The sequence below is a fragment of the Ctenopharyngodon idella genome, chromosome 11, assembly GCF_019924925.1.
Source record: "Ctenopharyngodon idella isolate HZGC_01 chromosome 11, HZGC01, whole genome shotgun sequence".
Taxonomy (NCBI): Eukaryota; Metazoa; Chordata; class Actinopteri; order Cypriniformes; family Xenocyprididae; genus Ctenopharyngodon; species Ctenopharyngodon idella.
In genome coordinates this window covers 24,322,696-24,346,044 of record NC_067230.1, presented here as the reverse complement: position 1 = coordinate 24,346,044, position 23,349 = coordinate 24,322,696, and the positions used below count along the sequence as shown (strand labels likewise).

The 23,349-nt window shown below is 38.3% G+C and overlaps 1 protein-coding gene across 4 annotated transcripts in view; it reads right to left on the bottom strand.

Annotated features, from left to right (window-relative positions):
- The window catches only part of diaph3 (diaphanous-related formin 3), a 283,916-nt gene that overhangs the window by 76,394 nt on the left and 184,173 nt on the right, over positions 1–23,349 (bottom strand). For all 4 annotated transcript variants that reach the window (XM_051912519.1, XM_051912521.1, XM_051912520.1 and 1 more), the window contains one exon: positions 16,539–16,703. In XM_051912519.1, the coding sequence (XP_051768479.1) occupies positions 16,539–16,703 (165 nt within the window). The remainder of the gene's footprint in view (positions 1–16,538; positions 16,704–23,349) is intronic.

The window sequence follows — 23,349 nt, the reverse complement described above, 5'->3', positions numbered from 1 at the left end:
AGTGATGCTTTGGCAATATTGTGTGCAAATCATGTCAATAAACTTTGAAAATTGAAAGAGCAAGTGAGTAAAAAGTGTTTTCAGAATTTTTCAGAAAATAATTTTTCATATTTCTGAATTTTAGCCCAGAAGTCATTGACCTATATGACATTCTGGTGATGTGAATGAAATTGAGTGGAACACACCAAACTAAGGCCTTAGTAAACAGTCTATAAATAGACATTTGAATGATTTTGAAAAGTTGAGTCTCAACAAACATCCATGTGCAAAACTATTCAACCCAAAAAGTCAGTGTTTGGCGGAATATCCTTTACCCTTTATAACCTCCAATAAATGCTTCTGGCAAGTGTTCAGAGGATCCTGACACCTCTCTATTGGACTCTTAGCCCACTGCTCATGTGAAAAGCTTCCAGCTCACTGACATTTTGTGCTTTCTCTGCTGCCACCGCTTGTTTCAAATCCCATCAAAGATTTTCAATGGGATTTAAATCCAGAGGCTGAGATGGCCACTCAAGGACATTCCAGGCCCCATCCCTGAACCAAGCACTGGTAGACTTGGATGTATGCTTGGGATCATTGTCTTGCTGGAAAGTCCAAGCTTCAATTTACACGCTGAAGGCATCATACTCTTCGCCAAAATGGCCTGATACTTCAAAGAATCCATGGTGCCAGTCACATGGTCAAGACTGCCATTTCCTGCAGCAACAAAACACCTGACTGACCCATCCCAAATGATTTGGTGCTTAAGCTAGCTGAAACCACATAAAACAGATATTACCACATACTACAGATATTACAGATACTTTTTGAGAGATTTGTTATTCTATTGAAATTAATTATTATTAATTAACTGAAATCTGCTGGTCTGTCTTTCTTTCTGCAAGTATTTACAAATGTTAACTTAAGTTCATGTTAATAATATGAATTAGTGTATATTAGTGTGTGTGTGTGTGTGTATATATATATATATATATATATATATATATATATATATATTAGTGTTGGTCCCCCTTTTGCTGCCAAAACACCCCTGACCCATCGAGGCATGGACTCCACCAGACCCCTGAAGGTGTGCTGTGGTATTTGGCACCAAGATGTTAGCAGCAGTTCCTTTCAGTCCTGTAAGTTGCGAGGTGGGGCCTGTTGTGCTCCTCAAACCATTCCTGAACCATTTTTGCTTTGTGGCAGGGAGCATTATCCTGCTGAAAGAGGCCACAGCCACCAGGGAATACCGTTTCCATGAAAGGGTGTACATGGTCTGCAACAATGCTTAGGTAGGTGGTACGTGTCAAAGTAACATAACAGGACCCAAGGTTTCCCAGCAGAACATTGCCCAAAGCATCACAATGCCTCTGCCGGCTTGCCTTCTTCCCATAGTGCATCCGGGTGCCATGTGTTCCCCAGGTAAGCGACGCACATGCACCCGGCCATCCACAAGATGTAAAAGAAAACGTGATTCATCAGACCAGGCCACAGTCTTCCATTGCTCCGTGGTCCAGTTCTGATGCTCTGATGCCCACTGTTGGCGCTTTGGGCAGTGGACAGGGGTCAGCATGGGGCACCCTGGCTGGTTTGCGGCTATGCAGCTCCATACGCAACAAACTGCGATGCACTGTGTATTCTGACACCTTCCTATCAGAACCAGCATTAACTTCTTGAGCAATTGAAGCCACAGTAGCTTGTCTGCTGGATCGGACCACACGGGCCAGCCTTTGCTCCCCACAGGCATCAATGAGCCTTGGCCACCCATGACCCTGTCGCCGGTTCACCACTGTTCCTTCCTTTGACAACTTTTGATAGATACTGACCATTGCAGACCCTACAAAAGCTCCAATTTTGGAGATGCTCTGACCCGGTCGTCCAGCCATCACAATTTGGTCCTTGTCAAACTTGCTCAAATCCTTATCCTTGCCCATTTTTCCTGCTTCTAACACATCAACTTTGAGTACAAAATGCTCACTTGCTGCCTAATATATCCCACCCACTAACAGGTGCTGTGATAATCAGTGTTATTCACTTCACCTGTCAGTGGTCATAATGTTATGCCTGATCGGTGTATATACAGTAATTTGTATTATCAATATGAATGTAACAACTGATAAGTTAACCTTTGTAAATACAATAGTGAAAGAAAGAAAGAAAGAAAGAAAGAAAGACAGACAGACAAACTGGAAGAAAATAATGTTAAGTGGAGTAAATTGTGGCAGAAAGAGAGAAAAAGACCTCTCATTAACTAAGCCATTTTATTCCCAGGTTTTGACAATGCTCTGAGCACTTCAAACATTTTCAAGAAAATCTGGGGGCAAGAACTGAGCAAAATTTCCCCTCCTTGCTCGCTTTCTTTTCTTTTTGGACCATTAGCGGTTGGAGAGGGTTGTTAGAAATCTATAACTCCTCTTTTGGTTTGATGAGGGCTACTTTTCTAGGTGTAAGAACACTCTGGCAATCAGAACAAGTTATCAAAAAGAAACATCATTAGAGCAGTCACCTTGTCCTAACACTTCATATGCCTCTTTCTTCGGCTCTCTTTCTCTCTTCAGCCTTAAAAGCCTTCTCCAGATAATGGATGTATTTATAAGTGTGCAGAACAGAGCCAGTGGCACACCTCACACAAAGGTAAGGTGTAAGAGGCAAAAGACGAACAGGTTTAATGAGGAAAAGGCAGAAAGAAAGAGTGGGAGAGAAAGAATGGGGAGAGGGGAGTTCAACGCAAATGGAGAAATAAAGACGGCTGAGGAATAACCTGAATACATAATTCAATAATTTACATAAGGGTATGAGTACTGCATTTCTAGATTCTAAAAGAAGTTTAATGTATTTACAGAAGTAATGCACATGTTCTGGGCCCATATCCAAACACATGCAAATGGAAAAATGTTAAGCCCACTTAAGCCCATATACATATACACACACTTTATTATAAATTACATTTTGTAATATGTAATAATAATAATGAAATAACTAATTCGTTATTATATTAATAATAATTTAAAACTATAAAATAATCCAATGAGGTAAAAGACAACTGAGTTTGCCAAAAATTAATAATAATAAAAAAAATTAAATTAAATAACAATGAGGGTCTCTCTCATTCATACATTGAGTATATTATAAAAATAATTAGGGGTGTAACAATACATCATTATATCGAGATATTGCGTAAACGATGTAAACGATATGATATACACACGCACACACAAACACACACATATACACATGCACACACATATATATAGGGTGAATTCAGGTTTACATGTATATACACACATTCTCTCTGACTCTCTCTCTCTCTCTCTGACTGGTCAATAAAACACTTCTCTGTTACTACACCAACCCATAATTTTAATGTCTTATTATTTCACCATCATATCTAATATTTGTCCTCTCTACAAAAAACTCTCCACACCTGCACTAAGAAGGGATTGACAAGAAAAAAAAATCTGCCTTAGCCTCGTAAACGGCTAAGGCAGATGTCGCTGTCTACTTTTTGCTCACAGATCTCCAACGGATCCATAGTTGCAGCAGTGGTCCCTTAAATGAGCAGGAAATATGGCTATTGACGGCAGGCCAAGACAGAGTATAAGTCACATGATAACGAGGCTTATTCCCCATTGCGTGCGGCGGATTACGGCCACAGTCTGCGATCACAGTAAATCCTGACGAGGGGAAGAGGATAGTGAGATGGAAGGTGGGCTAAATCAGCTTTCCTCTCAACGGCTCTGTGACTGCGCGCACACACAGACCGCTTTAAACACTTTCATTAGAATTAGAGGAGAATGAAAAGCAGTGGTGCATGACCTCACGCTCTGTAGCACGGACATCAATATCAACACTAATACAAGAGGGGGATTCATAATGATCCTGCCCTTCCTTCAACACTTCTAGACTTTTAATACACTGTTTGTGACTTGTCAGTTGTCACTGGTGTTGCCCAAATGCAAATTTCTATACATTTGAAAACATTTCTACACATTTTTGTGCTACTTGAGCTTCTAATTTGATATAGTGAACGTCTTCACTGATATAGCAAATGAGGCGATTAAATAATTCAAATTCAAATTTTCGAGTTGGACGTATGACGTGAGTATTTCTGTGCCAAATACACTCCTTCAAGGTTCGTATAAGTTTCGGAAAGTTTTTTTTGGAGTATGGCCTTGTATGACGTCAAAATTCCTCGCATGGGCACTTCTTAGTTTAGTTTTTTTTTTTTTTTGTGAAACACAAAACTGCAAAATATATTGCAGAAAAACAAACTATCGCAATGTCAGTTTTTTCCCCCCAATATCACTGCTGCGCTAAGCACTGTAGAAGCGTTTCACAGACAGAGGTCTTACCCAACATGCTCTGTTTGTGACCGGCAGCTTCATCTGAACCGCATGCGACAGGTACGTCAATCCAACCTCTCGCGCAGTGGCCACCATACTCAGGTAAATCATCCACAGCAGTTTAGATCGAGATTGTCAGCAGATGCAACGATTAAGTGGACAGCGCCTCGGTGTGTGACGACGGTGCCACCGTGAGTCAGCGTTTGGGAGCAGATGGGCCTACGCTGAACGCAGAGTGAACTAGTTATTAGATGTTCAATAACAGTTCAGAGAAAAATGTGCAGAAGGCTGAGGATGTTCCATTATGCCTATTCAGAGGCATAATAGAAAATAATAACATAAGAGCTGGTCTAATCCCTGGCTGAACACCATGATAGAAGACTTACAGACAAGAACAAGCTCTTAGAGAAACGCACAAAACGCATGTTTCCACATTGAATGGCATTATATGCTTTTATACACTTCATTATTATAGCTATGCAAAAGGTCAGTTTGTTAAACTAAAAAAGCATAAAAACATTGATTTCTAAAGAACTATGTGCTGAATCCATTCAATCACATATACAGTACATATAGGTTAAATCTTACACACAGATCACAAAACCTGGTTTTAATGTGTAGAAGTTATAGTTTCAATTGTCTGAGAGGACTTAAAAGACATCCATGCACTATATTGTGCTGATATTGATTATTTTGGATACAGTACAGTGTGCCGCTAAAGATACAAGTAAATCTCACAGTGCTGAATAAATACAGAAAAGGTGTAACTTCAGTCTGAATCAATAGCAATCACTGTAACGTACCCACACCCCTGATTTATTCAATCTAATGTGAATCAAAGCCACTGCCCGAGTCATTCCCAGTATTGTTGATCTCACACAGTGTATAAAGCTGCCGCAGGCTGTGAGAGTATCAGAGATACAGGGGCATGACCCAGCTTCTGTGCTGTAAGCGTGTCTGATGCCACAATGTGCCTCTACAGAGACGGATTTCCCTGCCACACTGCTGAAGGACTGTTCTGATTAATGGCACTTAAAGGGATAGTTCACCCAAAAATGACAATTCTGTCATCATTTACTCACCGTCATGCCATTCCAAACCTGTAGGACTTTCTTTCTTCAGTAGAATACAAAGAAAAAAAGCACCCAGAAGTATTATAAAAGTAGTCTATTCAGCTTGCGTGCAAGTTTTCTGAAGCCATTCAATAAATTTAACAGGACTGTTCAGCCAAAAATGAAAATTCTGTCATCATTTACTCACCATCATGTCCTTTTACACTCATAAGACTTTAGTTAAAGGGGGGGTATCAAACACAGTTTCTGCCAATCTCATATTAATCTTAAGTACCTATAGAGTAGTATAGCATCCTTCATATCGCCAAAAAGTCTTTAGTTTAATCATATTTATAAAAGTTACATACACTGTACCGAGTCTTTCCGAAAACAGCCGAGTGCCTGGAGGTGTGACGTTGTGAGCGGAGATAGAGTGACGAGCTGTTACAAGCACGCACAGCTTTTCTGTAGAGATCGGCTGCAAGCTATCAATGGTCAGCTAAACAAATATATTTAAACACACGCAATACACCATCGCGTTATCCATGGATAACTTTTGAATCACTATAATGAATATAGTGTACAGTGAATGATGAATAATGAATTTATGAATTCACTACGCTCGTCTTGTTTACATTATATGCACTTAGGCGCCTATTGCCAACAAAATAGACATTTGATGCAGTTTTACTCACCACCTGCGGTTCCGACTCATGACCGGGATCATTACCGCTGTGACCGCTCCATCTTTCAGTTTCAAATGATCTGTAAATCCAGCGTGGAACTGGGCCTTGTTTATGAAACCATAAGCGCTGATCCCGAGGGCTCGAACAGCCACGGAAAAACACGAGATATTCTCCATTCATTTTTAACCAATAAAAACGTGATTGCAACTATCAGTTTCTATGGTTATTTTAATGACAAATATCGAGAGTACATCAATGTAATGCGTGAGAACAAAACTCTCAGCTCCACTTAACGTTGGGTTCTTTGGGAAGCAAGGTTTTCTTTCCCTCACAACCAAAAACACACTTCTTTGGTGACATTGTGACCTGTGCAGCGCTGCCGACGACTTCTGTAAACCCGAACTCGCGTTGATGGGCGTGCTCTTGCTCTCTCTAGTCGACGTGTGCGCGCGCGCCCTTGCGGGAGAAGTGCCCGTACAAGGAATTCCACCCCCGTTTACGTCACCCAGGCCCATACTCGAGAGAAAAAAGAAAAAAAAAAGAAAAAAAACAGAAGTTCGTGAGGATTTGGAAGAGTATTTTTGGCATAGAAATACTCTGTCATACGTCATAGTCATGTTTTGAAACTCTGGCCATGTTTAGCATGATAATCCAACTCTTTAACAGTGTAAATAAGTCAGAATGCATGAAATAGCATTATACCCCCCCCCCTTTAATCTTCGAAACACAAATTAAGATATTTTTAATGAAACAAGAGGCTTCTGTCCCTCAATTGAAAGGCCAGGTAACCAAAGCTTATATGATCCATCACATGTAGAATTTTGAATGAATCATTCTCCTGAGTGAGATTTTTTTCCAATTAATCGGTTGATCCAATTCACAAAGTTGAATAATTGATCTGATTTGTTCATAAATCAGACACAGTTCTTATGTTCCATTCATTGATTTAATAACCTGCAGTGGTTGCCTGCTCATTGGAGGGAAAGTGAATAATGACTTAAATTTGGTTTGTTTCTCACACAAAGCTATTGTATGAACTGCTTTAATATCCTTAAGTTACCAGTACTTCAAATGTTTCCTTTTGTATTCAATGGAAGAAATTATAGTAGTCATATGGGTTTGTAACAGAATGAGGGTGAAGGTTGAACTATTAATGAATAGTTCAATAGAAAAGCAGGGCAGTGACCTATAAAATTCTTACGTATCCCCATACACAAAGTAAAGCTGATGAGAGTTTAGGAAAAGAGAAAACAGAGCGTGAGAGGATGGGGGTTACCACACAGAGTCTTTGCTGTTAGCCATAGTCAGCATCTGTGTATGTGTGTGTAAATGACTGATGAGGGGTTAAGGGGAGAATCCCACACACAGCTGAGGTGAGGAAACTCCTCAGAATATACTATCCATCTCTCTGCACCCCACACACCATTATAAAGTGTTACTGATGAACCTGAACTGCTGGGCTTCGCTCTCTCTGGACATGCTGCACAATACCAGCCATCAACCACTATGAGACATACCCCTTTGCCGTCACTGGATACTGTGCCTAATCTGGACCCATTTGATGTGTTTCCACTGTAGGCATGCTTGTTCTAGGTCAGAAGAAAACTTAAACATGCTGTTTAATCATAAAAACACTAACATCAGGACAGGGGATGGGATAACTTCCTCAAACAAACAAAAAACAGTCCTTCTAAAGTAAAGGTTTTTTTCCGTGTTTGTCATTCTAAAAATTCGTCACACACAGAAATCTTGCACACTGAGTCCGATGCGTATTAATCCGTTGTGAAAAAATTCGCAAAACAATACAAAATGGAGTCCTCAAGCAGTGAGGATGATTTTGTTGTCCTCTCTCTTCTTAAAAAGAGAAAAAGAAAGAGGAAATATTGGGTCCATCCAATCCTGAGATTGGGTAGAGGGGAAGGAGAGTTACACCTCCTTATCAAGGAGCTGCAGGATTATCCTGAGCAATTCAAAGTTTACTTCAGGATGTCAGTAACAAAATGGATCAACTTGTCAGACGCCATTCTGGATTTTGGCGTTTGCTTGTACGGTGGCTCTGAATTGTCAAAACCCCTCTCAAAATGCTTGCTACGGATGCAAAAAACACATAAAATTAAACCCAATCCAATTTTTTATGACAGACGAATGTTTTGGAGGCAGTACGTAAAATTCGATTGACACAACGTGAGGTTGTATTTATTTTTTAATGTGCGAAAATTTCGGACAATAATTTTGGACTAAGTGTGCAAAGACCTGAAAGGCCTTTTCGCACCAAGGGCAATAACGATACCTATAAAATTTTAATAATCATTGTAATTCTAGTGTTCTAGTGTAATTTGAGTAGTGAAGTCCACATCACAGCTTTAACATTAACTACACAGAGGAACTATATTGTTGGAATCACTTTCAAAACAATTTTTTTTCAGCTTATGAATGATAAAAACATTGACAGCCAATCAAAATCTACCCTACTTTAAAGACCCGGAGCATTTAAAGCAGCAGACATTTCTGCAATGCTGTTTATAATAAACTGAATGTTATCATGCATTGGTGAGGACGAAAACAAAAACAGGCAACTCCTATTATAACAAACATAGCGGTTTGCACTCGCGTTGATGTAAATTAAGTTGGCACCTTGTTTGTATTTTTGTTGTGCTGCAAAGCAACTGTAGTGACTTTATTTTCCATTCCTATCTTAAATAAAACATATAGAAATACTTTTTTTTTTTTTAAGAGATACTTATCATAGACTCTTAGAAAGTGTGTGTTTGTGTGCTGGTTTTGCAGTAATGGCATCACACCAGCTTTGGCCAGGCACCATTTTGGTGGAAAATGCTAGAACAAGGGAGCTAAATGTTTGCATTTTGTTTCTCAGTCTCTGCAAACTTCTGCACTTGTATCTCTTTGAGTATTTAAATCAGCATTCAAAATGAGAGACGACGCCATGTGAGCTGAACAAAGTGTGTCAGAAAAAGTCTAAAATGCTGTTACAAGTGATTGATGCCTGGCAAACTCTAAACTCAAAGCCGGGGCTCTCATAAGACATGCCTTAATATAGATCACAACAGCTGCCTGCCTACCTCATATAACCCTGCTAATCTGATGAAGCCACTCTCTCTACAAATCTGCTCGACTCCTGCCAAGCTCAATGTGTCTGATTAGACTCCGCCCACTCTCCCAGTCAATAGGGGATAAAATTCCTCGCTTCTCATCTGCATAAATGGCCTTTAACTGTGTTTAGGTGGAGAGCGAAGGGAAAGAGATAAACACGGGGTGCAGAAATTAGGACGGAACTCTGCGGTCTCCCTCGGCCCAAAATCGTCTGTTTTCTCATTACACAGCCACTCTCCATTTTCTAGTCATCGTTTGAACTCAATTACTGCAGTCGTGCCAGGACTGAGGGCCTCGCTATTTCCCCCTTCGCTTGCATCAAATTCAGTTTGACAGGAGACAATTCAGGGAGATACAGACCTGCTATGAAGTGTTACAGTGACCAAAGCTAATTTCGCTACAGTAATTGCTTTGGTATTAGACAAAATGGTGCCATTTTGTTTACGTTAAAGAGCAACTCTGAGGCAAACTGAGGGGGAAAAAAAACTTCAAAGTAAAACGCAAGACTCTTCAAAGTTAGTAATCAAGCTTTCTGGACAAATATCAGTCAGAAACGTCAACTGGTTTGAGTGATGCCTTTGTAACCTGACACAGTACATGACTAACTAAACAAACAACTCTGGACTCCGTTGACATCATACGGTAAGTAAAGCACATAGAGTTCAAACACAACTAAGTGCTATGCAATTTCTATAATTAGCATGAATCAATCCTATTTAGTTATTGGACTTTTAGGGAGTATGGACAAGTCTCAAAGGGAGGTGGCCTACAGCTGCCCACTGGGTCTATTAGCGCAGCTCAACATCGAGCAAAGACAAAACAGTCGATAAACACTGTCAATCCCAGCAGCACAGTGCCTCTCTGTCTTTTCTTAACTCAGATTGCCAGAGCAAAGGTGATTCCCTCAGTTTGAAGTTGAGTCTTGGACTGGCTGCTGGCCATTTGGTATTAACTGTTACTCACCAAAATCAAATGCTGCTATAGGGTTATCATTTTGCAAAACCCAGTGAACTGTCCAAATCAAGGTTCTTCAAATCTGGCCTCTGCTCTATAAGTTTAGCACCACCCCTGATCAAATGAAATGCCTGTAATTTTCTAGTCCCGCAAAAACAGTATTGGAGACAAGCAGTATGTTCAAATTCATAAAACATTAGGCAAAAGTTGTGAATGGCAGTGAAGTGATGCGACTACCCATTTTCCCACTATATAGATCAAACTTTTTGTTAACGATTGCAAAGTACATTTTAAACCAAACGCAGCTTAGTACTCCTCAGGACCTTGATTATGTTCAGGTGTGTTTGATTAGGGTTGGAGCTAAACTCTGCAGAATATGGACCTCTTGGGATAGATTTGAAGAACAATGCATAATGTTATAGATGAGCATGAAGACAATCAAACATAAATATTCAGTATACATATGACTATAATGCAATCAAAACAGGCAGCTTGTTAAATTTTGGAACAAAGCCATTATCATTGAGATGAACTATATTAAATCCTGTATTTACTGCAATGATAGCTCTTATAGCAGACTATATAAGCATTTTAATGACCTTATACATCATAAATAGCGATTATCAGTCTTGAATTGTCGCTTTATGGGTTGTGCCAAGTAGAGATGAGAGGATGCCCATTTTCCATCCTGTTCTCTCTTTCTCCGCCTGCAGGTCATCCCGTGTTCACCCACTCTCCCTTGTCTGTCTGCCATTAGCCACGGTCAATTGGATTCCTGTCAGCACTGCCGAACTGCTGCTGGTCTATTTCAAACGGGTGGGTGAGCAGAGAGGGGGAACGCTCATACACACACGCACGCTAAAAGACTCTGAAACACACAGTTCAATGTAAAATGACTAGCACCCAGTGCACTAGGGGCTCAGAGCGAGCGAGGGCACGTCCAACATTAGCATCTCTCAGAGTGTTAGTGATGAGGATCACACAGAATGAACCGTATGCGACAGAATGTGGTCCTGGTCAGTCTGTTATGAGGAGGGCTGCGACAACGCTTCAATGTTTTGATGTGTTTGTGTGCCTGTGTGTAACAGTGTGGCTATTTCCAGATAAGGCAGAGCTGCCAGTTAAAGGTCAAAAGTCAACCGTAGAAATGAAAGAGTGGTTGTTGCCACAGCAACTCCCATGGTACAGGATTATAAGGTGTGATTCAGAGGTTTGGCAAGGCTTGTATGACTCTCTTGAGCTTTAGCCTCATAATTAACTGCTGCTTAAAACAATTCACCCCTTTTTTGTCTTTTTTTTTTTTTGGTATTTTACATGTGAGGATAAATTCCCATAGCAACCTGCAGCTTAGAGAGAGGTGTGATCAAATTACTATTACTATGTCGCATCAGAGTCCTGTCTCAAATCTTTGTGATTTAAAAAAAAAACACAGACCACACGTTTTTCAAGATTGTAAAACGAACTCTGGTACAGCAGATCTGGCCATCCCTCAATACATCCACTAATATACAACAACAGAGGGATAAAAAGGATCTGGCAACCATGATAGAAATGTAATGATATATCTGCCAAAGAGAAGCATATGTGATGATACTTGACCACTGAGTAAAAGGATCCCTTTCATGTCTTCCCTTCTCCACTTTCTGCTCTGTTTCAAAACCTAGTACCCTTTAGGGTACATCATAGACAAACAAAGCTATACACTTAGGCACCGTATTTGGATATTATCGACCTTTCGGAATCACAGCTGCCTACATGTACAACGTTTGTAGACAACATAGAGGCAACAGCATAAACAAATCAAAGCTATGTACAGACTGCATTTTAAGCTTCATAAACATCCAAATCATAGCTGCCTACCTAGAAGTTTCTGCATCACAGACACATACACATCAGAGCTACCTACCTAGCCTGATCATTAGGGAGTTTGTATGATCATATCAAATCTACCTATGATCTAGAGAGCATTTTACAAACCATAGCTACCTACAGTTTTAACACTGTAAATTGGAGAAAAAAACAACAACAACAACTTTAAATTAAGTGATTTTTCCCCCCCTAAAAATCCTTAAAACAATATACATTTACATTAGAAGCATAAAATATTTAGTATGGTATAAACAAATTGTGATATAGACCAGTGGTTCCCAAACTTTTTAGAGTGGAGTACCCCCTGAGGCATTTACCATCCTTCTGCGTACCTCCTTCCTTTTCCATTAAGGGACAATATTTGCCCCCTAAATTGACTTTCCAGTGCATTTATTATCTTTATAAATACCTTTACAACATTAATAATGTTTTAAATAAATAAAAAAAAAAGTTCAATAGTAAAATGTGCAATGATAATAAAAACGTGAAAAGTGATTCTTTATATACCAAAACCGCCAGTAGGTGGCAGTAAGTCTTAATGCGTGAGTCACCGAGTCATTCTTTCATTCAGTCATGAAGCAAGTGGCTGTATTTATGAATGAATCATTGAATCAATGACTTTCACGAACGATTCATTCTAAGCCACAGATTCGTTCACGAAACACTGTTGTAGTTCTGCTGTGGCTTTCGTTGGAACTATTATTTTGTTGCAAAATAGAGTAAATACAGACAATACTGTGAAGAACATCACTTAATATTACCCGTTTGTTTGTTGAACTTTTCTATAAAATCATTGTCACATTTGTAAACGTGTGGATTGGATTTGCATTCTTGCTCATATAATATTATTAACATTAAAAACAAGAACTCACAAAAGCTATGTTTTGCATCAAGAGTTTAAATCTTAAATTGATCTCTATATGCACCGTCTGTGCCAGGCTATTTGTTTTTCATGCTAGTAATGCTAAATCTACAGGTACATTGTCGATAACGGCAGTAATCTGCTAAGACAGCAGACGCTGACGTAACCTGTAAGCATCCATATACACGCTGCTTATATGGAAATGGATTTAGTCAGTTTGACTGCAAAAGATGTGGTATTTTGATTGGATGTCATGTATTTTTGGCATTGTGCCATGAAATACATGCTCAGTTTGAATGTTATTTTAAGATGGGGAAGAATTAAATGAACGAAAAAACTCAGAATTTTGTTCACATACCCCCTCTGTCACATCACGTACCCCAGTTTACAATATAAATAATAAAAGATATAAATACAAAAGATACATAATTTGCACAATCATTGTACTAAAGCCAAAATAAATTATTAAAATGTTATCTGGAAATTTTAGGGTAAATAAAAAATACATGTCTATGCTGTATTACATGTTGCTTCAAGCAAAATTTTCAAGGATTTTTAGATATTTGAAACAGAAAATAAGAAAGTTAGACAGAATTGGATTTTTTTTTTATAGTGTGAGCAGCATTTTTGGGCTTCGTAAAGGTCTTTGAATGATAAAAATTAAAGCAGCCTACCTAAACAGCATTTCTGGACATTACAGGCTTATACACGCATTCAAATGTGCTCATGGTGCCCTAAAATGCTGCAAACTTAACTCACCGTGTTTTGAGACACAGTCAATGCTTCTATATGGAGGAGAAGTGAAAGAAGGTAAGGTAAGGAGTAATCTTCATCTCTCCCTATACAAATTCAATTATTCATAACAGTCTGATTGGCAGGAATGGTCAATTGCTGCTGCAGCATTATTACCTTCATATTTTTCCCCTCATTTTTCATTTAATTCTCTGTATGACTCCTACATTAGTCTGTCTCATAGTCTCTCTTTTTTGTCTTTCTTTTCTTTCTTCATTTCTGTCACTTTTCCACCCTAAGAAAGAGAATAGGAAAACGGGTCGAGAAAGTCTGAATGTGTGTGTCAAGTATGTGCCGGCATTTCTGGGAATCAGTGGGGCAGCGGCCAAAAACAATCTCCATCAAAACGCAGACATCCTGTCAATGTCATTCTGCAGAAAAAAGCTGTCAGAACCGAAGTGCGAGTGAGAGAGATGTTATTGAGAGGATGACTAAGCATGCGTGGCTGCAGGTCTGCATGTGTGTGAGTGTTTGGCGTGCAGGAATGTGTGAGTGCATACAGTGTTGTGGTAAGGTGAGTGTGTATGAAGGACTGTAGCCTCCTGCTCTACTGCTGGTCCCCTGCCACTCCTCAGCATTGATTTAAACAAGCTGCTTCTGAGGGCTGAAAACTCACTGACCTGGAAAAGGGCTGAAAGAGGGAGAGAGTGAGGGAGGGACATTCTGTATGAGGGTGAAGAACGGACAGGAAAGAAAGAGAAGCAGAGGGCAGGAAGAGTGGGATAGAGAAGACGACAGAAACATTTGCATCTGGCTACACCCCTTTAAAATCTTAAAGCCACAGAGATGTAAAGTCAACATGACACCAAAACTGACCTCCATTTATTTTAATTCATGTTCCTAAAGGGGTGTTGAAATTAATCATTTATATGATGCATCGTGATGCAGACATGGACGATTCTGCATCGATGCAGTAATAGACCATAATCGATTATAGCCTACTGACGTTTCTCTGACGTCATTCGTCGCATATGCACATCTCGCGCTAGCGTAAAATGGCGAGATGGAGGCGAAACAAAAGAGAGTAATAAAAAAAATGCACCCACTATTTTGACGTTTACAGCGTGCGAGCGTGTGTATGTGAGTGTGTGTGTGAGACATAGCGTGTGCATGCTAGAGTGTGTGTGTGCGCGAGTGTGTGTGAGCGTTATTGTAACTTAAGTACAATGTGATGTTTGTAACTTAAGTACAAAGAGATGTTTTAAGTACTTTCTTGGAGCAGATAAAAATAAAAAAGGAGTTCATATATCTGACTGCTTGTATTCATTGACAAAAATGTAGCCATGTGCAGTAACACTGAAAACTGATGATGCAACACATTGTGATGCATCGTGGAATTAAATCGTTGACATGATAATCATAATTGAATTGAATTGTGAGACCAGTGACAACCCTAGTTCCTAGGATTACTGTCAAATTTGAAAAGACCAAAAAAAAAAAATAATAATAATAATAATAATTAAGAAACTTGTTGAATTGTTTTACTCTAAAATATGCCATATTAAACTGGGTTGTAAATGCATTTGATGTTACTGCGACAAAAATTAATTAATTTACATCATGACTGTTATAAAGCCAGATTTTATTATTATTATTATTATTATTATTTTTAATATTATCTGGAAACATTAGGGTAAATATAATATTAATAATATTAAATAAATAAATAAAATTATTGATTAAATACATAAATAAAAATAAATAAATGTCATTTAACATAATTGTACTTGAGCCAAAATAAATCATTAAAATATTATCTAGTAATAGTATAATAATATTTATACTATTATTTATATAATGCGATATAATTTATATTATTTTTATTTTATTTATTCATTTTTTGATTTCTTTCTTTTTTTTTTTTTTTTCCTTCTCAGAGGACCCTAGTTTGAAAACCCCTACTTCAGACAACATATTGATGACAATGACGAATACTGACAGTGTATTTCCTAAATTTTTACACATATTGAATGATCTGTTCTTCACGGTGTCATTTTTGTTTGTGTCAAATATAGCATCCAGGCCCAGTCTAAAATCTATAAAGCAAACACACAACCAAGAATCTTCTTTTAAACATGACAGCCTGCACCCTTCATGCTACATTTTCAGACTGCTGATTTTGGTCAATCACAACCCCTATCGTGCTCTCTGTTGCCTTGTTTCACAGCAAATGTGAAAACTCAGTCTGACGGACAGTATAGGCTACTCGTCTGGATAGCAAGTTCCGCATCCCTCGCTGCACTGGGGACAGGTTTCAAAGGCGCGCCACAGGAGTGCATTATCATGCATCTGATGGTGGACCCACCGTCAGCTCATTCCCCAAATTTCAGCATTTCCATCATGAAATCATTTAAAATAATAAAGGCGACGAGATTCGTCTCATCACTGTAGCAGCCAAGTGGAAAATAACTTTGCATTTCAAATGACTTTTCATAAAGGAGACAGGCGGCTTCTCTTTTGTCAGATTAGTGTACTAGAACCTTCAGAATGGGAATGAAGGGTGTGTGAGAGCATGCACACAATCGCACACTCAGTGATAGTAAGTGGAAACAGAAAGCGCTCAGTCTCAACGTGTTCATAACCTACACCTATCGTTGCAGGGCAAGCAATATTTGGCTACTAAATACCCAGTATTCCCTCTACTTATGATAACATGCACAACACTTCCTCCTGTTCAGATAGGTCAGGGCTTGTGGGCCAAAAGGGTCAAGGCTGGAAGGAGAAAGAACCAGATTATTTCCTGTAAAGTCATTGAAAGCTGGTGTGGGGCTACTGCAAAGCTGCAGATACTGCAAACACAAGCCGGACTCAACCGGGCACTGACATGACTCCATTTCATAAGGTATAGAGACTGTGATTATGAGCTGAATCAGAGTGGGTGGCTTACCATGAACATGGCTCTGAAGTTGCTGAGGTCAGTGAAGAGTTCCTCCACAGAGGTCTTCTTGGGGTCGATGGCGAAATACTCCAGCATGTTGAGGTAAAGGGTCACCATATTACTGTGCATGATCACCAGCTTCTGGTACTGATCTCTTGCCTGCTTAGAGAAACTGTGAGGAATCATTGTCAAGGACTTCACCTAAGAGGAAATGGTATTGGAATGTAAATGTTTTTCATTAAAATACATTTTCTCCTCTATTGTGATGCTTTGGTTAAAGGAATTAAATAAAATGAAAAAAATAAATAAAATAAAATAATAACAATAATAATAATAATAATAAAAATCAATTTCAGTTGTTCCAGAGTAAAAATGCTGTTTCTGATTGCAGGTAACCCATTAATATCATTATTTATTATTATTTTCTATACACGTGCTACAGTTGTGCAACCCGCACATGCATAACACATCGCATAAAAGCACATAAATAGTACACATGTAAAAGTCCAGATCATTTTAATTATAGCTAAAACTGCTGCACAGACCCAGGCGCTGTATCCATGACTGCTCTTTAGCCAATTAAAACTGTGCTGGTGTGTACAGTAGGAGGCCAATGCAAAACATGTAATTTATTGGGAAAGTATGTATACACACAGGCATTTTATTCATCAACAAACATAATTATAGATGGTTAAAAGTACTTGCAGTGAATGTAGACAGTCATTTAAAGCAGTGTTTATGTTCCACACTCACTGCGTTTGTATCTAATGGAAGCTTGGGGGCTGCAAATCTCTGCAAAGCCCGTGTTTTTAAGGTGACCCTATAGCCACACTGAACAACCATAAATTCATTCAGATCTTAGCAAGACTAGAGAAAAAAAAAAGAAAGAAAAAGAAAAAAAAAATCACTTTTTAAAGATAATGTGAGTAGTGCTTGTCTTTGCAAAACTCACCACCACAATGACAGCATTTGGTAGACGCTTTTTCCCAATGCGACTTGCATTCAAGGTACACGTTTTATCAGTTTATGCCTTTTTCTTCAACTACACAAACACTGTAACCTTTGCTCAACAAGTCATGCAATTTAAGGTGTCTCTCATGTCTGTAACATAAATGGTGCAAACACCAAAATTATAATGAGCCCCTAACCAGCAATTCCAGCGTTATGGACATTTGCAGTCAAAACTTGAAATATATTATCATAGAATGTATTTATTACTAATATATTGAACCATTTGTTTCTATTTTCCTAAAGCCCTGACAATAGAGTCAAAGAAGACCATAAGCAACAATATCCACCAAATGTAGAAGGGTTGGCTCTATACAGAACATAAAATACCTATTTTATTTTGATTCTCGTTTTCGTATTTTGGAGCAAAAAACACTGTTACGGACATGACAGTTCTAAAAGCGGAATATATTTGGTATTTAAACTACCAAACCTTGACCTCTCAGTTAATCGAATTAAAACTGAAATGGTTATGGATTATTTATAGAATCCATTCACGCCACCTCTCATGCTGTGTAACCAGTGTGGGACACACTTTAAAATAAATCTATACAAGTCTACATCAGAGACAGTTGCAGCTGTAACCTAATATTGTATTTGAGGTTTTTAAATGATCTAAAGGACTGATGCCACTCCAATTTGTTGTTGACCATTAGTTGTTGATCAAGATCTAACGCTTTTGAAAAAACATGGTGATTTCCTTCAAATTTATATTAAAGCACATTAAAGCAGTAAAATACAGACCTAAATGCACAACTTAAATAGGGTTTTGTTCTTTTGGTAAAAACTTTAATTTTTCATGGTAAGGTTGACATTTGCATGGAATTGATCATAAGCAATATTAATAGTTGCAAAAGCCATTAATTAACACCCTACACATGTTCACTTGCATATGACATGAACACACTGCCATGTGTGCACGCTAAAAAAATAACATGCTGGGAACACAAGTCTGGTGTGAGAAAATGGGATGGGTGAAAATCTTTGATGAAGATCAAAGTTTTCCTTTTGGAATGGAGAGTGAAACCATCTACATACAGGCTGATAAAGAAAGAAAACAGAGGGCCAGAGGGAAAATATATACATATACGTGTGTGTGCGTGCATGTGTGTGTGTCCTTGGGGTTAGACAAAGATTTTTACAGTATATAAAGTGTACTGTATACAAGTGCTCACAAAACATACATATTCTTATTATTTAGTGCTGTATGATTGAAGTGTTTCACTAGGATGTACAGATATAAAAGCATGACCTATAACCCACACATATTCATTCTCAAGGACAAAGAGCTCTTTACATATCACACACAGCCTCAGCTTCACTGAGCCACATCAAATGTCTATAACAAATATTAGTATTATTTCTCACACATACACATGTACTGACACTGACTCTTACCCACATGCACAAACTCTGACATGAAAGAGAATCTAGGTCTAATCCTTGCTGTGAGGTCAGAAATGCCTATGCAAAGATGGCAAGCTTTACTCCAAATATCATAACTAATATTTTGACTTTGATGTAGTTTTTAATTAGTAATCCTGTTTGAAGCTGGTTCCTCACATCACACTATTCCCACCCCCCAAAAAATGTGTTAAGACTTTGGATCAACGTCTAAAGAGTTTGCTTTTATTACTGGCATTATCTTGAGGGTGTGTGTGTGTGTGTATGTGTGTGTGTGTTTATGAGGTGCGTGTACAAGTTGGCCTCGGGGTGAACCGTTTTTAGTAGGTTATGCTCTCAGATTGACTTGTGAACAGCACCACGGCAGCCCCTATGAAGTGCAGTCACACTACAAACAGATCTGTAGTTAAGTGCCACAACAGATGACAATCGCACCTGCTGTTATTCACCTGTCTTTCTTATGTTAAAGCTTACAGAATTCTTCAGGGTATTTTACTCAATAGATATAAATAACGCTGTATCTGATTTATCAAATACATCTTCATGTTCAACTCATGTACATTAGTATGGTAGATCTCAAATGAGTGTGCTTTAACGGTGTATTCACACAGGATGTCGGCATTAAAGGGTTAGTTCACCCAAAAATTAAAAAATTATGTCATTTATTACTCACCCTCATGTTCCACACCCGTAAGACCTTCGTTTATCTTCGGAACACAAATTGAAATATTTTTTGATAAAATCCGATGGCTTAGTGAGGCCTGCATTGCCTGCAATGACCAGAAAGGTACTAAAAACATATTTAAAACAGTTCACGTGAGTACAGTGGTTCAACCTTAATATTATAAAGTGACAAGAATACTTTTCTAGTGATGAGCGATTTCAAAACACTGCATCATGAAGCTTCGAAGCTTTACAAATCTTTTGTTTCGAATCAGTGGTTCGGAGCTCGTATCAAACTGCCCAAGTCTTGTGAACTATTGAAATTTTGAAGCTTCGTTTACTGAAATCATGTGATTTTGGGGCTCTGAACCACTGATTCGAAACAAAAGATTCATAAAGCTTCATGAAGCAGTGTTTTGAAATCGCCCATTACTAGATATTGTTGAATAAAGTCGTTATTTTTTTGGCGCACAAAAAGTATTCTCGTCGTTTGTTAATATTAAGGTTGAACCACTGTACTCATGAACTGTTTTAAATATGTTTTTAGAACCTTTCTGGGCATTGAAAAAGGAAATGATCTTACTGGCAATGCAGGCCTCACTGAGCCATCGGATTTTATCAAAAATTACGGGTGTGGAACGACATGAGGGTAAGTAATTAATGACATAATTTTCATTTTTGGGTGAACTAACCCTTTAACGCATCTCATTTACTTTGAATGGGTGACGTCATGTGTTGCTGAATTGAATTGTGGGTTCCGTCATGTCGCTTCAGAAGTTGAAGATTTCTAAATTTTTCAAGCGCCAATGCAGGCGTCAGCCAATCAGATCACAGACGCTAACCAATTGCATTCATGCAACACTGGAAAGTAATGTGATTGGCTGATATAAACTTATGATATAAAATTGATATGTTTATTTTTTAATTTACATTTGATTTAAAAGTGTATTGTTTAACTACCATTCAAAAGTTTGGGGTTGGTAAAATGTTTTTGATCGAAGTTTTTTATGCTCATCAAGGCTGCATTTATTTGATCAAAAATGCAGTAAAAAGAGTGAATATTGTGAATATCATTACAATTTAAATGAGCCATTTTCTTTTTTAAAATGTAATTGTAGCTAGAAGCATATATAGAGCATTTGATGCTTAAAAGTTCTTATTTTCTAAAAAGAAAACAATTTCTTCTAACAATTGTTTTATATGCATTAGTGTTTTTGTGGTTGTGCTGAATTGAGCAAAATCTCTGTTGTGTGGTAACTACAGTCCTAGATTGCAACAGTTTCTTTGTAAGCTCACTTGAACAGCTGACTTGCATAATCAGGTATCCTAGGCAAGGTAAAAGTGACTATTAGCCAGAATTCTGCTAAAAAGTAGTCATCTAGAGACTGGACGGAGCTACTCTAACCCACACATCTCTCTACAGGACTCAGTATAACAGGTCCTCCATGACTTATTCATGATGAAGACATTATAAGGGAGGGCAGACAGGCCGGACAGCAGTGCTTGTTCGGCATACACATGAAATCTTTTGGGAGTTCTTTCGGTTACATACGCACACAGATCTGCTTTGTGCGTCTCCTCTGCTGTCTTTTATACTGCGAGTTCATTCACGCCCTCCAAACACACCTGCTTCGGCTCTCTGATTAGGGAAAGAATGGAGAGCAGGGGACGTGCTCACCTAATGAAAGGACAGACGGTGTATGAGAGCGAGAGATAAGACTTCATTAACTTTAATACTGATCTGGTTGCTGGTGCTAAAAGCTCAGAACTCAGAGGACAGAAAAGGGCCTGCCGTGTGGAGCTGAATGGTGTTAGCAGTGACAGAGAAAAGAGAGAGGAAGGTGGACTCTGGGTTTTTCTTCTAAGTGACAGAGAGCTAAACTAAATAAAGAGAGAGAGGCTGATGGCTGACCCTTGAACACAAGCTCTGTGCAGAGGGATAGAAAAGCATCGATTTTTTTCCTGTACACCTGAGCTTGTTAGACACTCTCATACTGTACACCTACACAACACTTCTAAGACACACTATTAACAAACCCCATAATACAGTATCTGAGATACACAATCGCATGTGGACACCCCTTTCTAATTAACTATTTCAGATGCATACATACTAACAGGTGCATAAAATGAACCACACTGCCATGCAGTCTCCCTAGACATTTACAGCAGAATAGGACATCATGTAATATGCTATTATAGGGAGGATCAATCCTTTATGTTAATGGTTTAAAAAAAAAAAAAAAAAAAATGTTAAAAACAAGCACATATGGATGTAATATTCAGGTGTTCACATACTTTTGGCCATGTAGTGTCCATAAAATGCAGCCTCTGTTTAGATTGTATATGTTTAGGGATGCAAAACTGGCAAATACTGATAATCTGAAAAATTCTATACTATTTTGTCAAATAAATGAATATATAAACACTAAAATATACCATGCTAAATTTAGGCATTATGACAGTATACTGTACAATATGGAAAATGGATGTTCATTTTCACAAGATTTACATTTAAAGGCCCGTTCACACCAAGGATGATAACTGTAACGATAACGATAAAGACATAGCTCTAAAAATCGTTCTAAATGTAAAAGAATAAGAGTCCAAACCACAACTATAATAACAGCACAGAGAAACAATATCACTGAAATCACTTTCAGAATGTTTTTTTTCCCCAGCTGATGAGCGATAAAACCATTGACAGCCAATCAGAATCCATTCTGCTTTAAGAGTGCGTGTATTTAAAGTGGCAGACTAAAAACTGCAGAATAAACAGAACAATATCGTCCGCTGGTGTGAACGCTAATATAGTCATCATTATAGTTATTGTACTTGGTGTGAACGGGTCTTAATTGTTATTAATTATTATTGTTTTTAAAAATGAACTAAGTGAGCGTTAGATGGCAAATGGTAATCTAAATGACAAAAAAAAAAAAAAAAAAAAAAAAAAAAACTCCAAAAAACTCCAAAATCAGCAGATAGCTGCTATGGTACCAGTATATCATGCATCCCTAATAATTCAGCACATTACTACGCAAAATCAACGCCCAGTCTAAAAGACAACCCTCTGTTCATAACTGCTATCTGAAAACCTAACGAGCTGGCCACCAAGTGACAGGGCTGCACGATATATCGTTTTAGCGTAGATATTGCAATGTGCGCATCAGTGATAGTCTCATCACAGGGTGTGCAATGTCTAGTATAGGGATCATTAATCTGCAAAGTTTGACCATCGTACAATGAAAGTTTATCATTGTATGTGTTTTAGGTCCTGTCAGTTTAAACATTCAAGAAATTTTAAACCATTTGAGCACAAGAAGGCACGAAAGAGAGCTCAATTTAGAATGTTTTAGAATGTTTTCTTTGCGCACACACAGAGCAGCACAGACGTATGTGAACACTGAATTCCGTTTTCTTTCATATCTATTTGTGCCTGAATGGACACATACATGCAAAAGATTGTCAAAATGAACACCTCTGCGAGTATCCTCACGTAAACAGTCACTTATGGCTTAGGTGAACAAACAATTGAGAAAGAAAAACAGAAGGAAAACAGTAGGATGTGTTACAGTATTATGGATCCGCGCATTCGGTCTTAAGGTGACAGCAGCCTAATATTCCTGCTACTTTGTGTCATGAATGTTAATCAAACAACAAAACACTAAGAGAAAAATCACTTTTGTAGCTTTAACAGATTAATTACATTTAATTTATACAGTGAAGACTATGCAGTGTTGTTTTA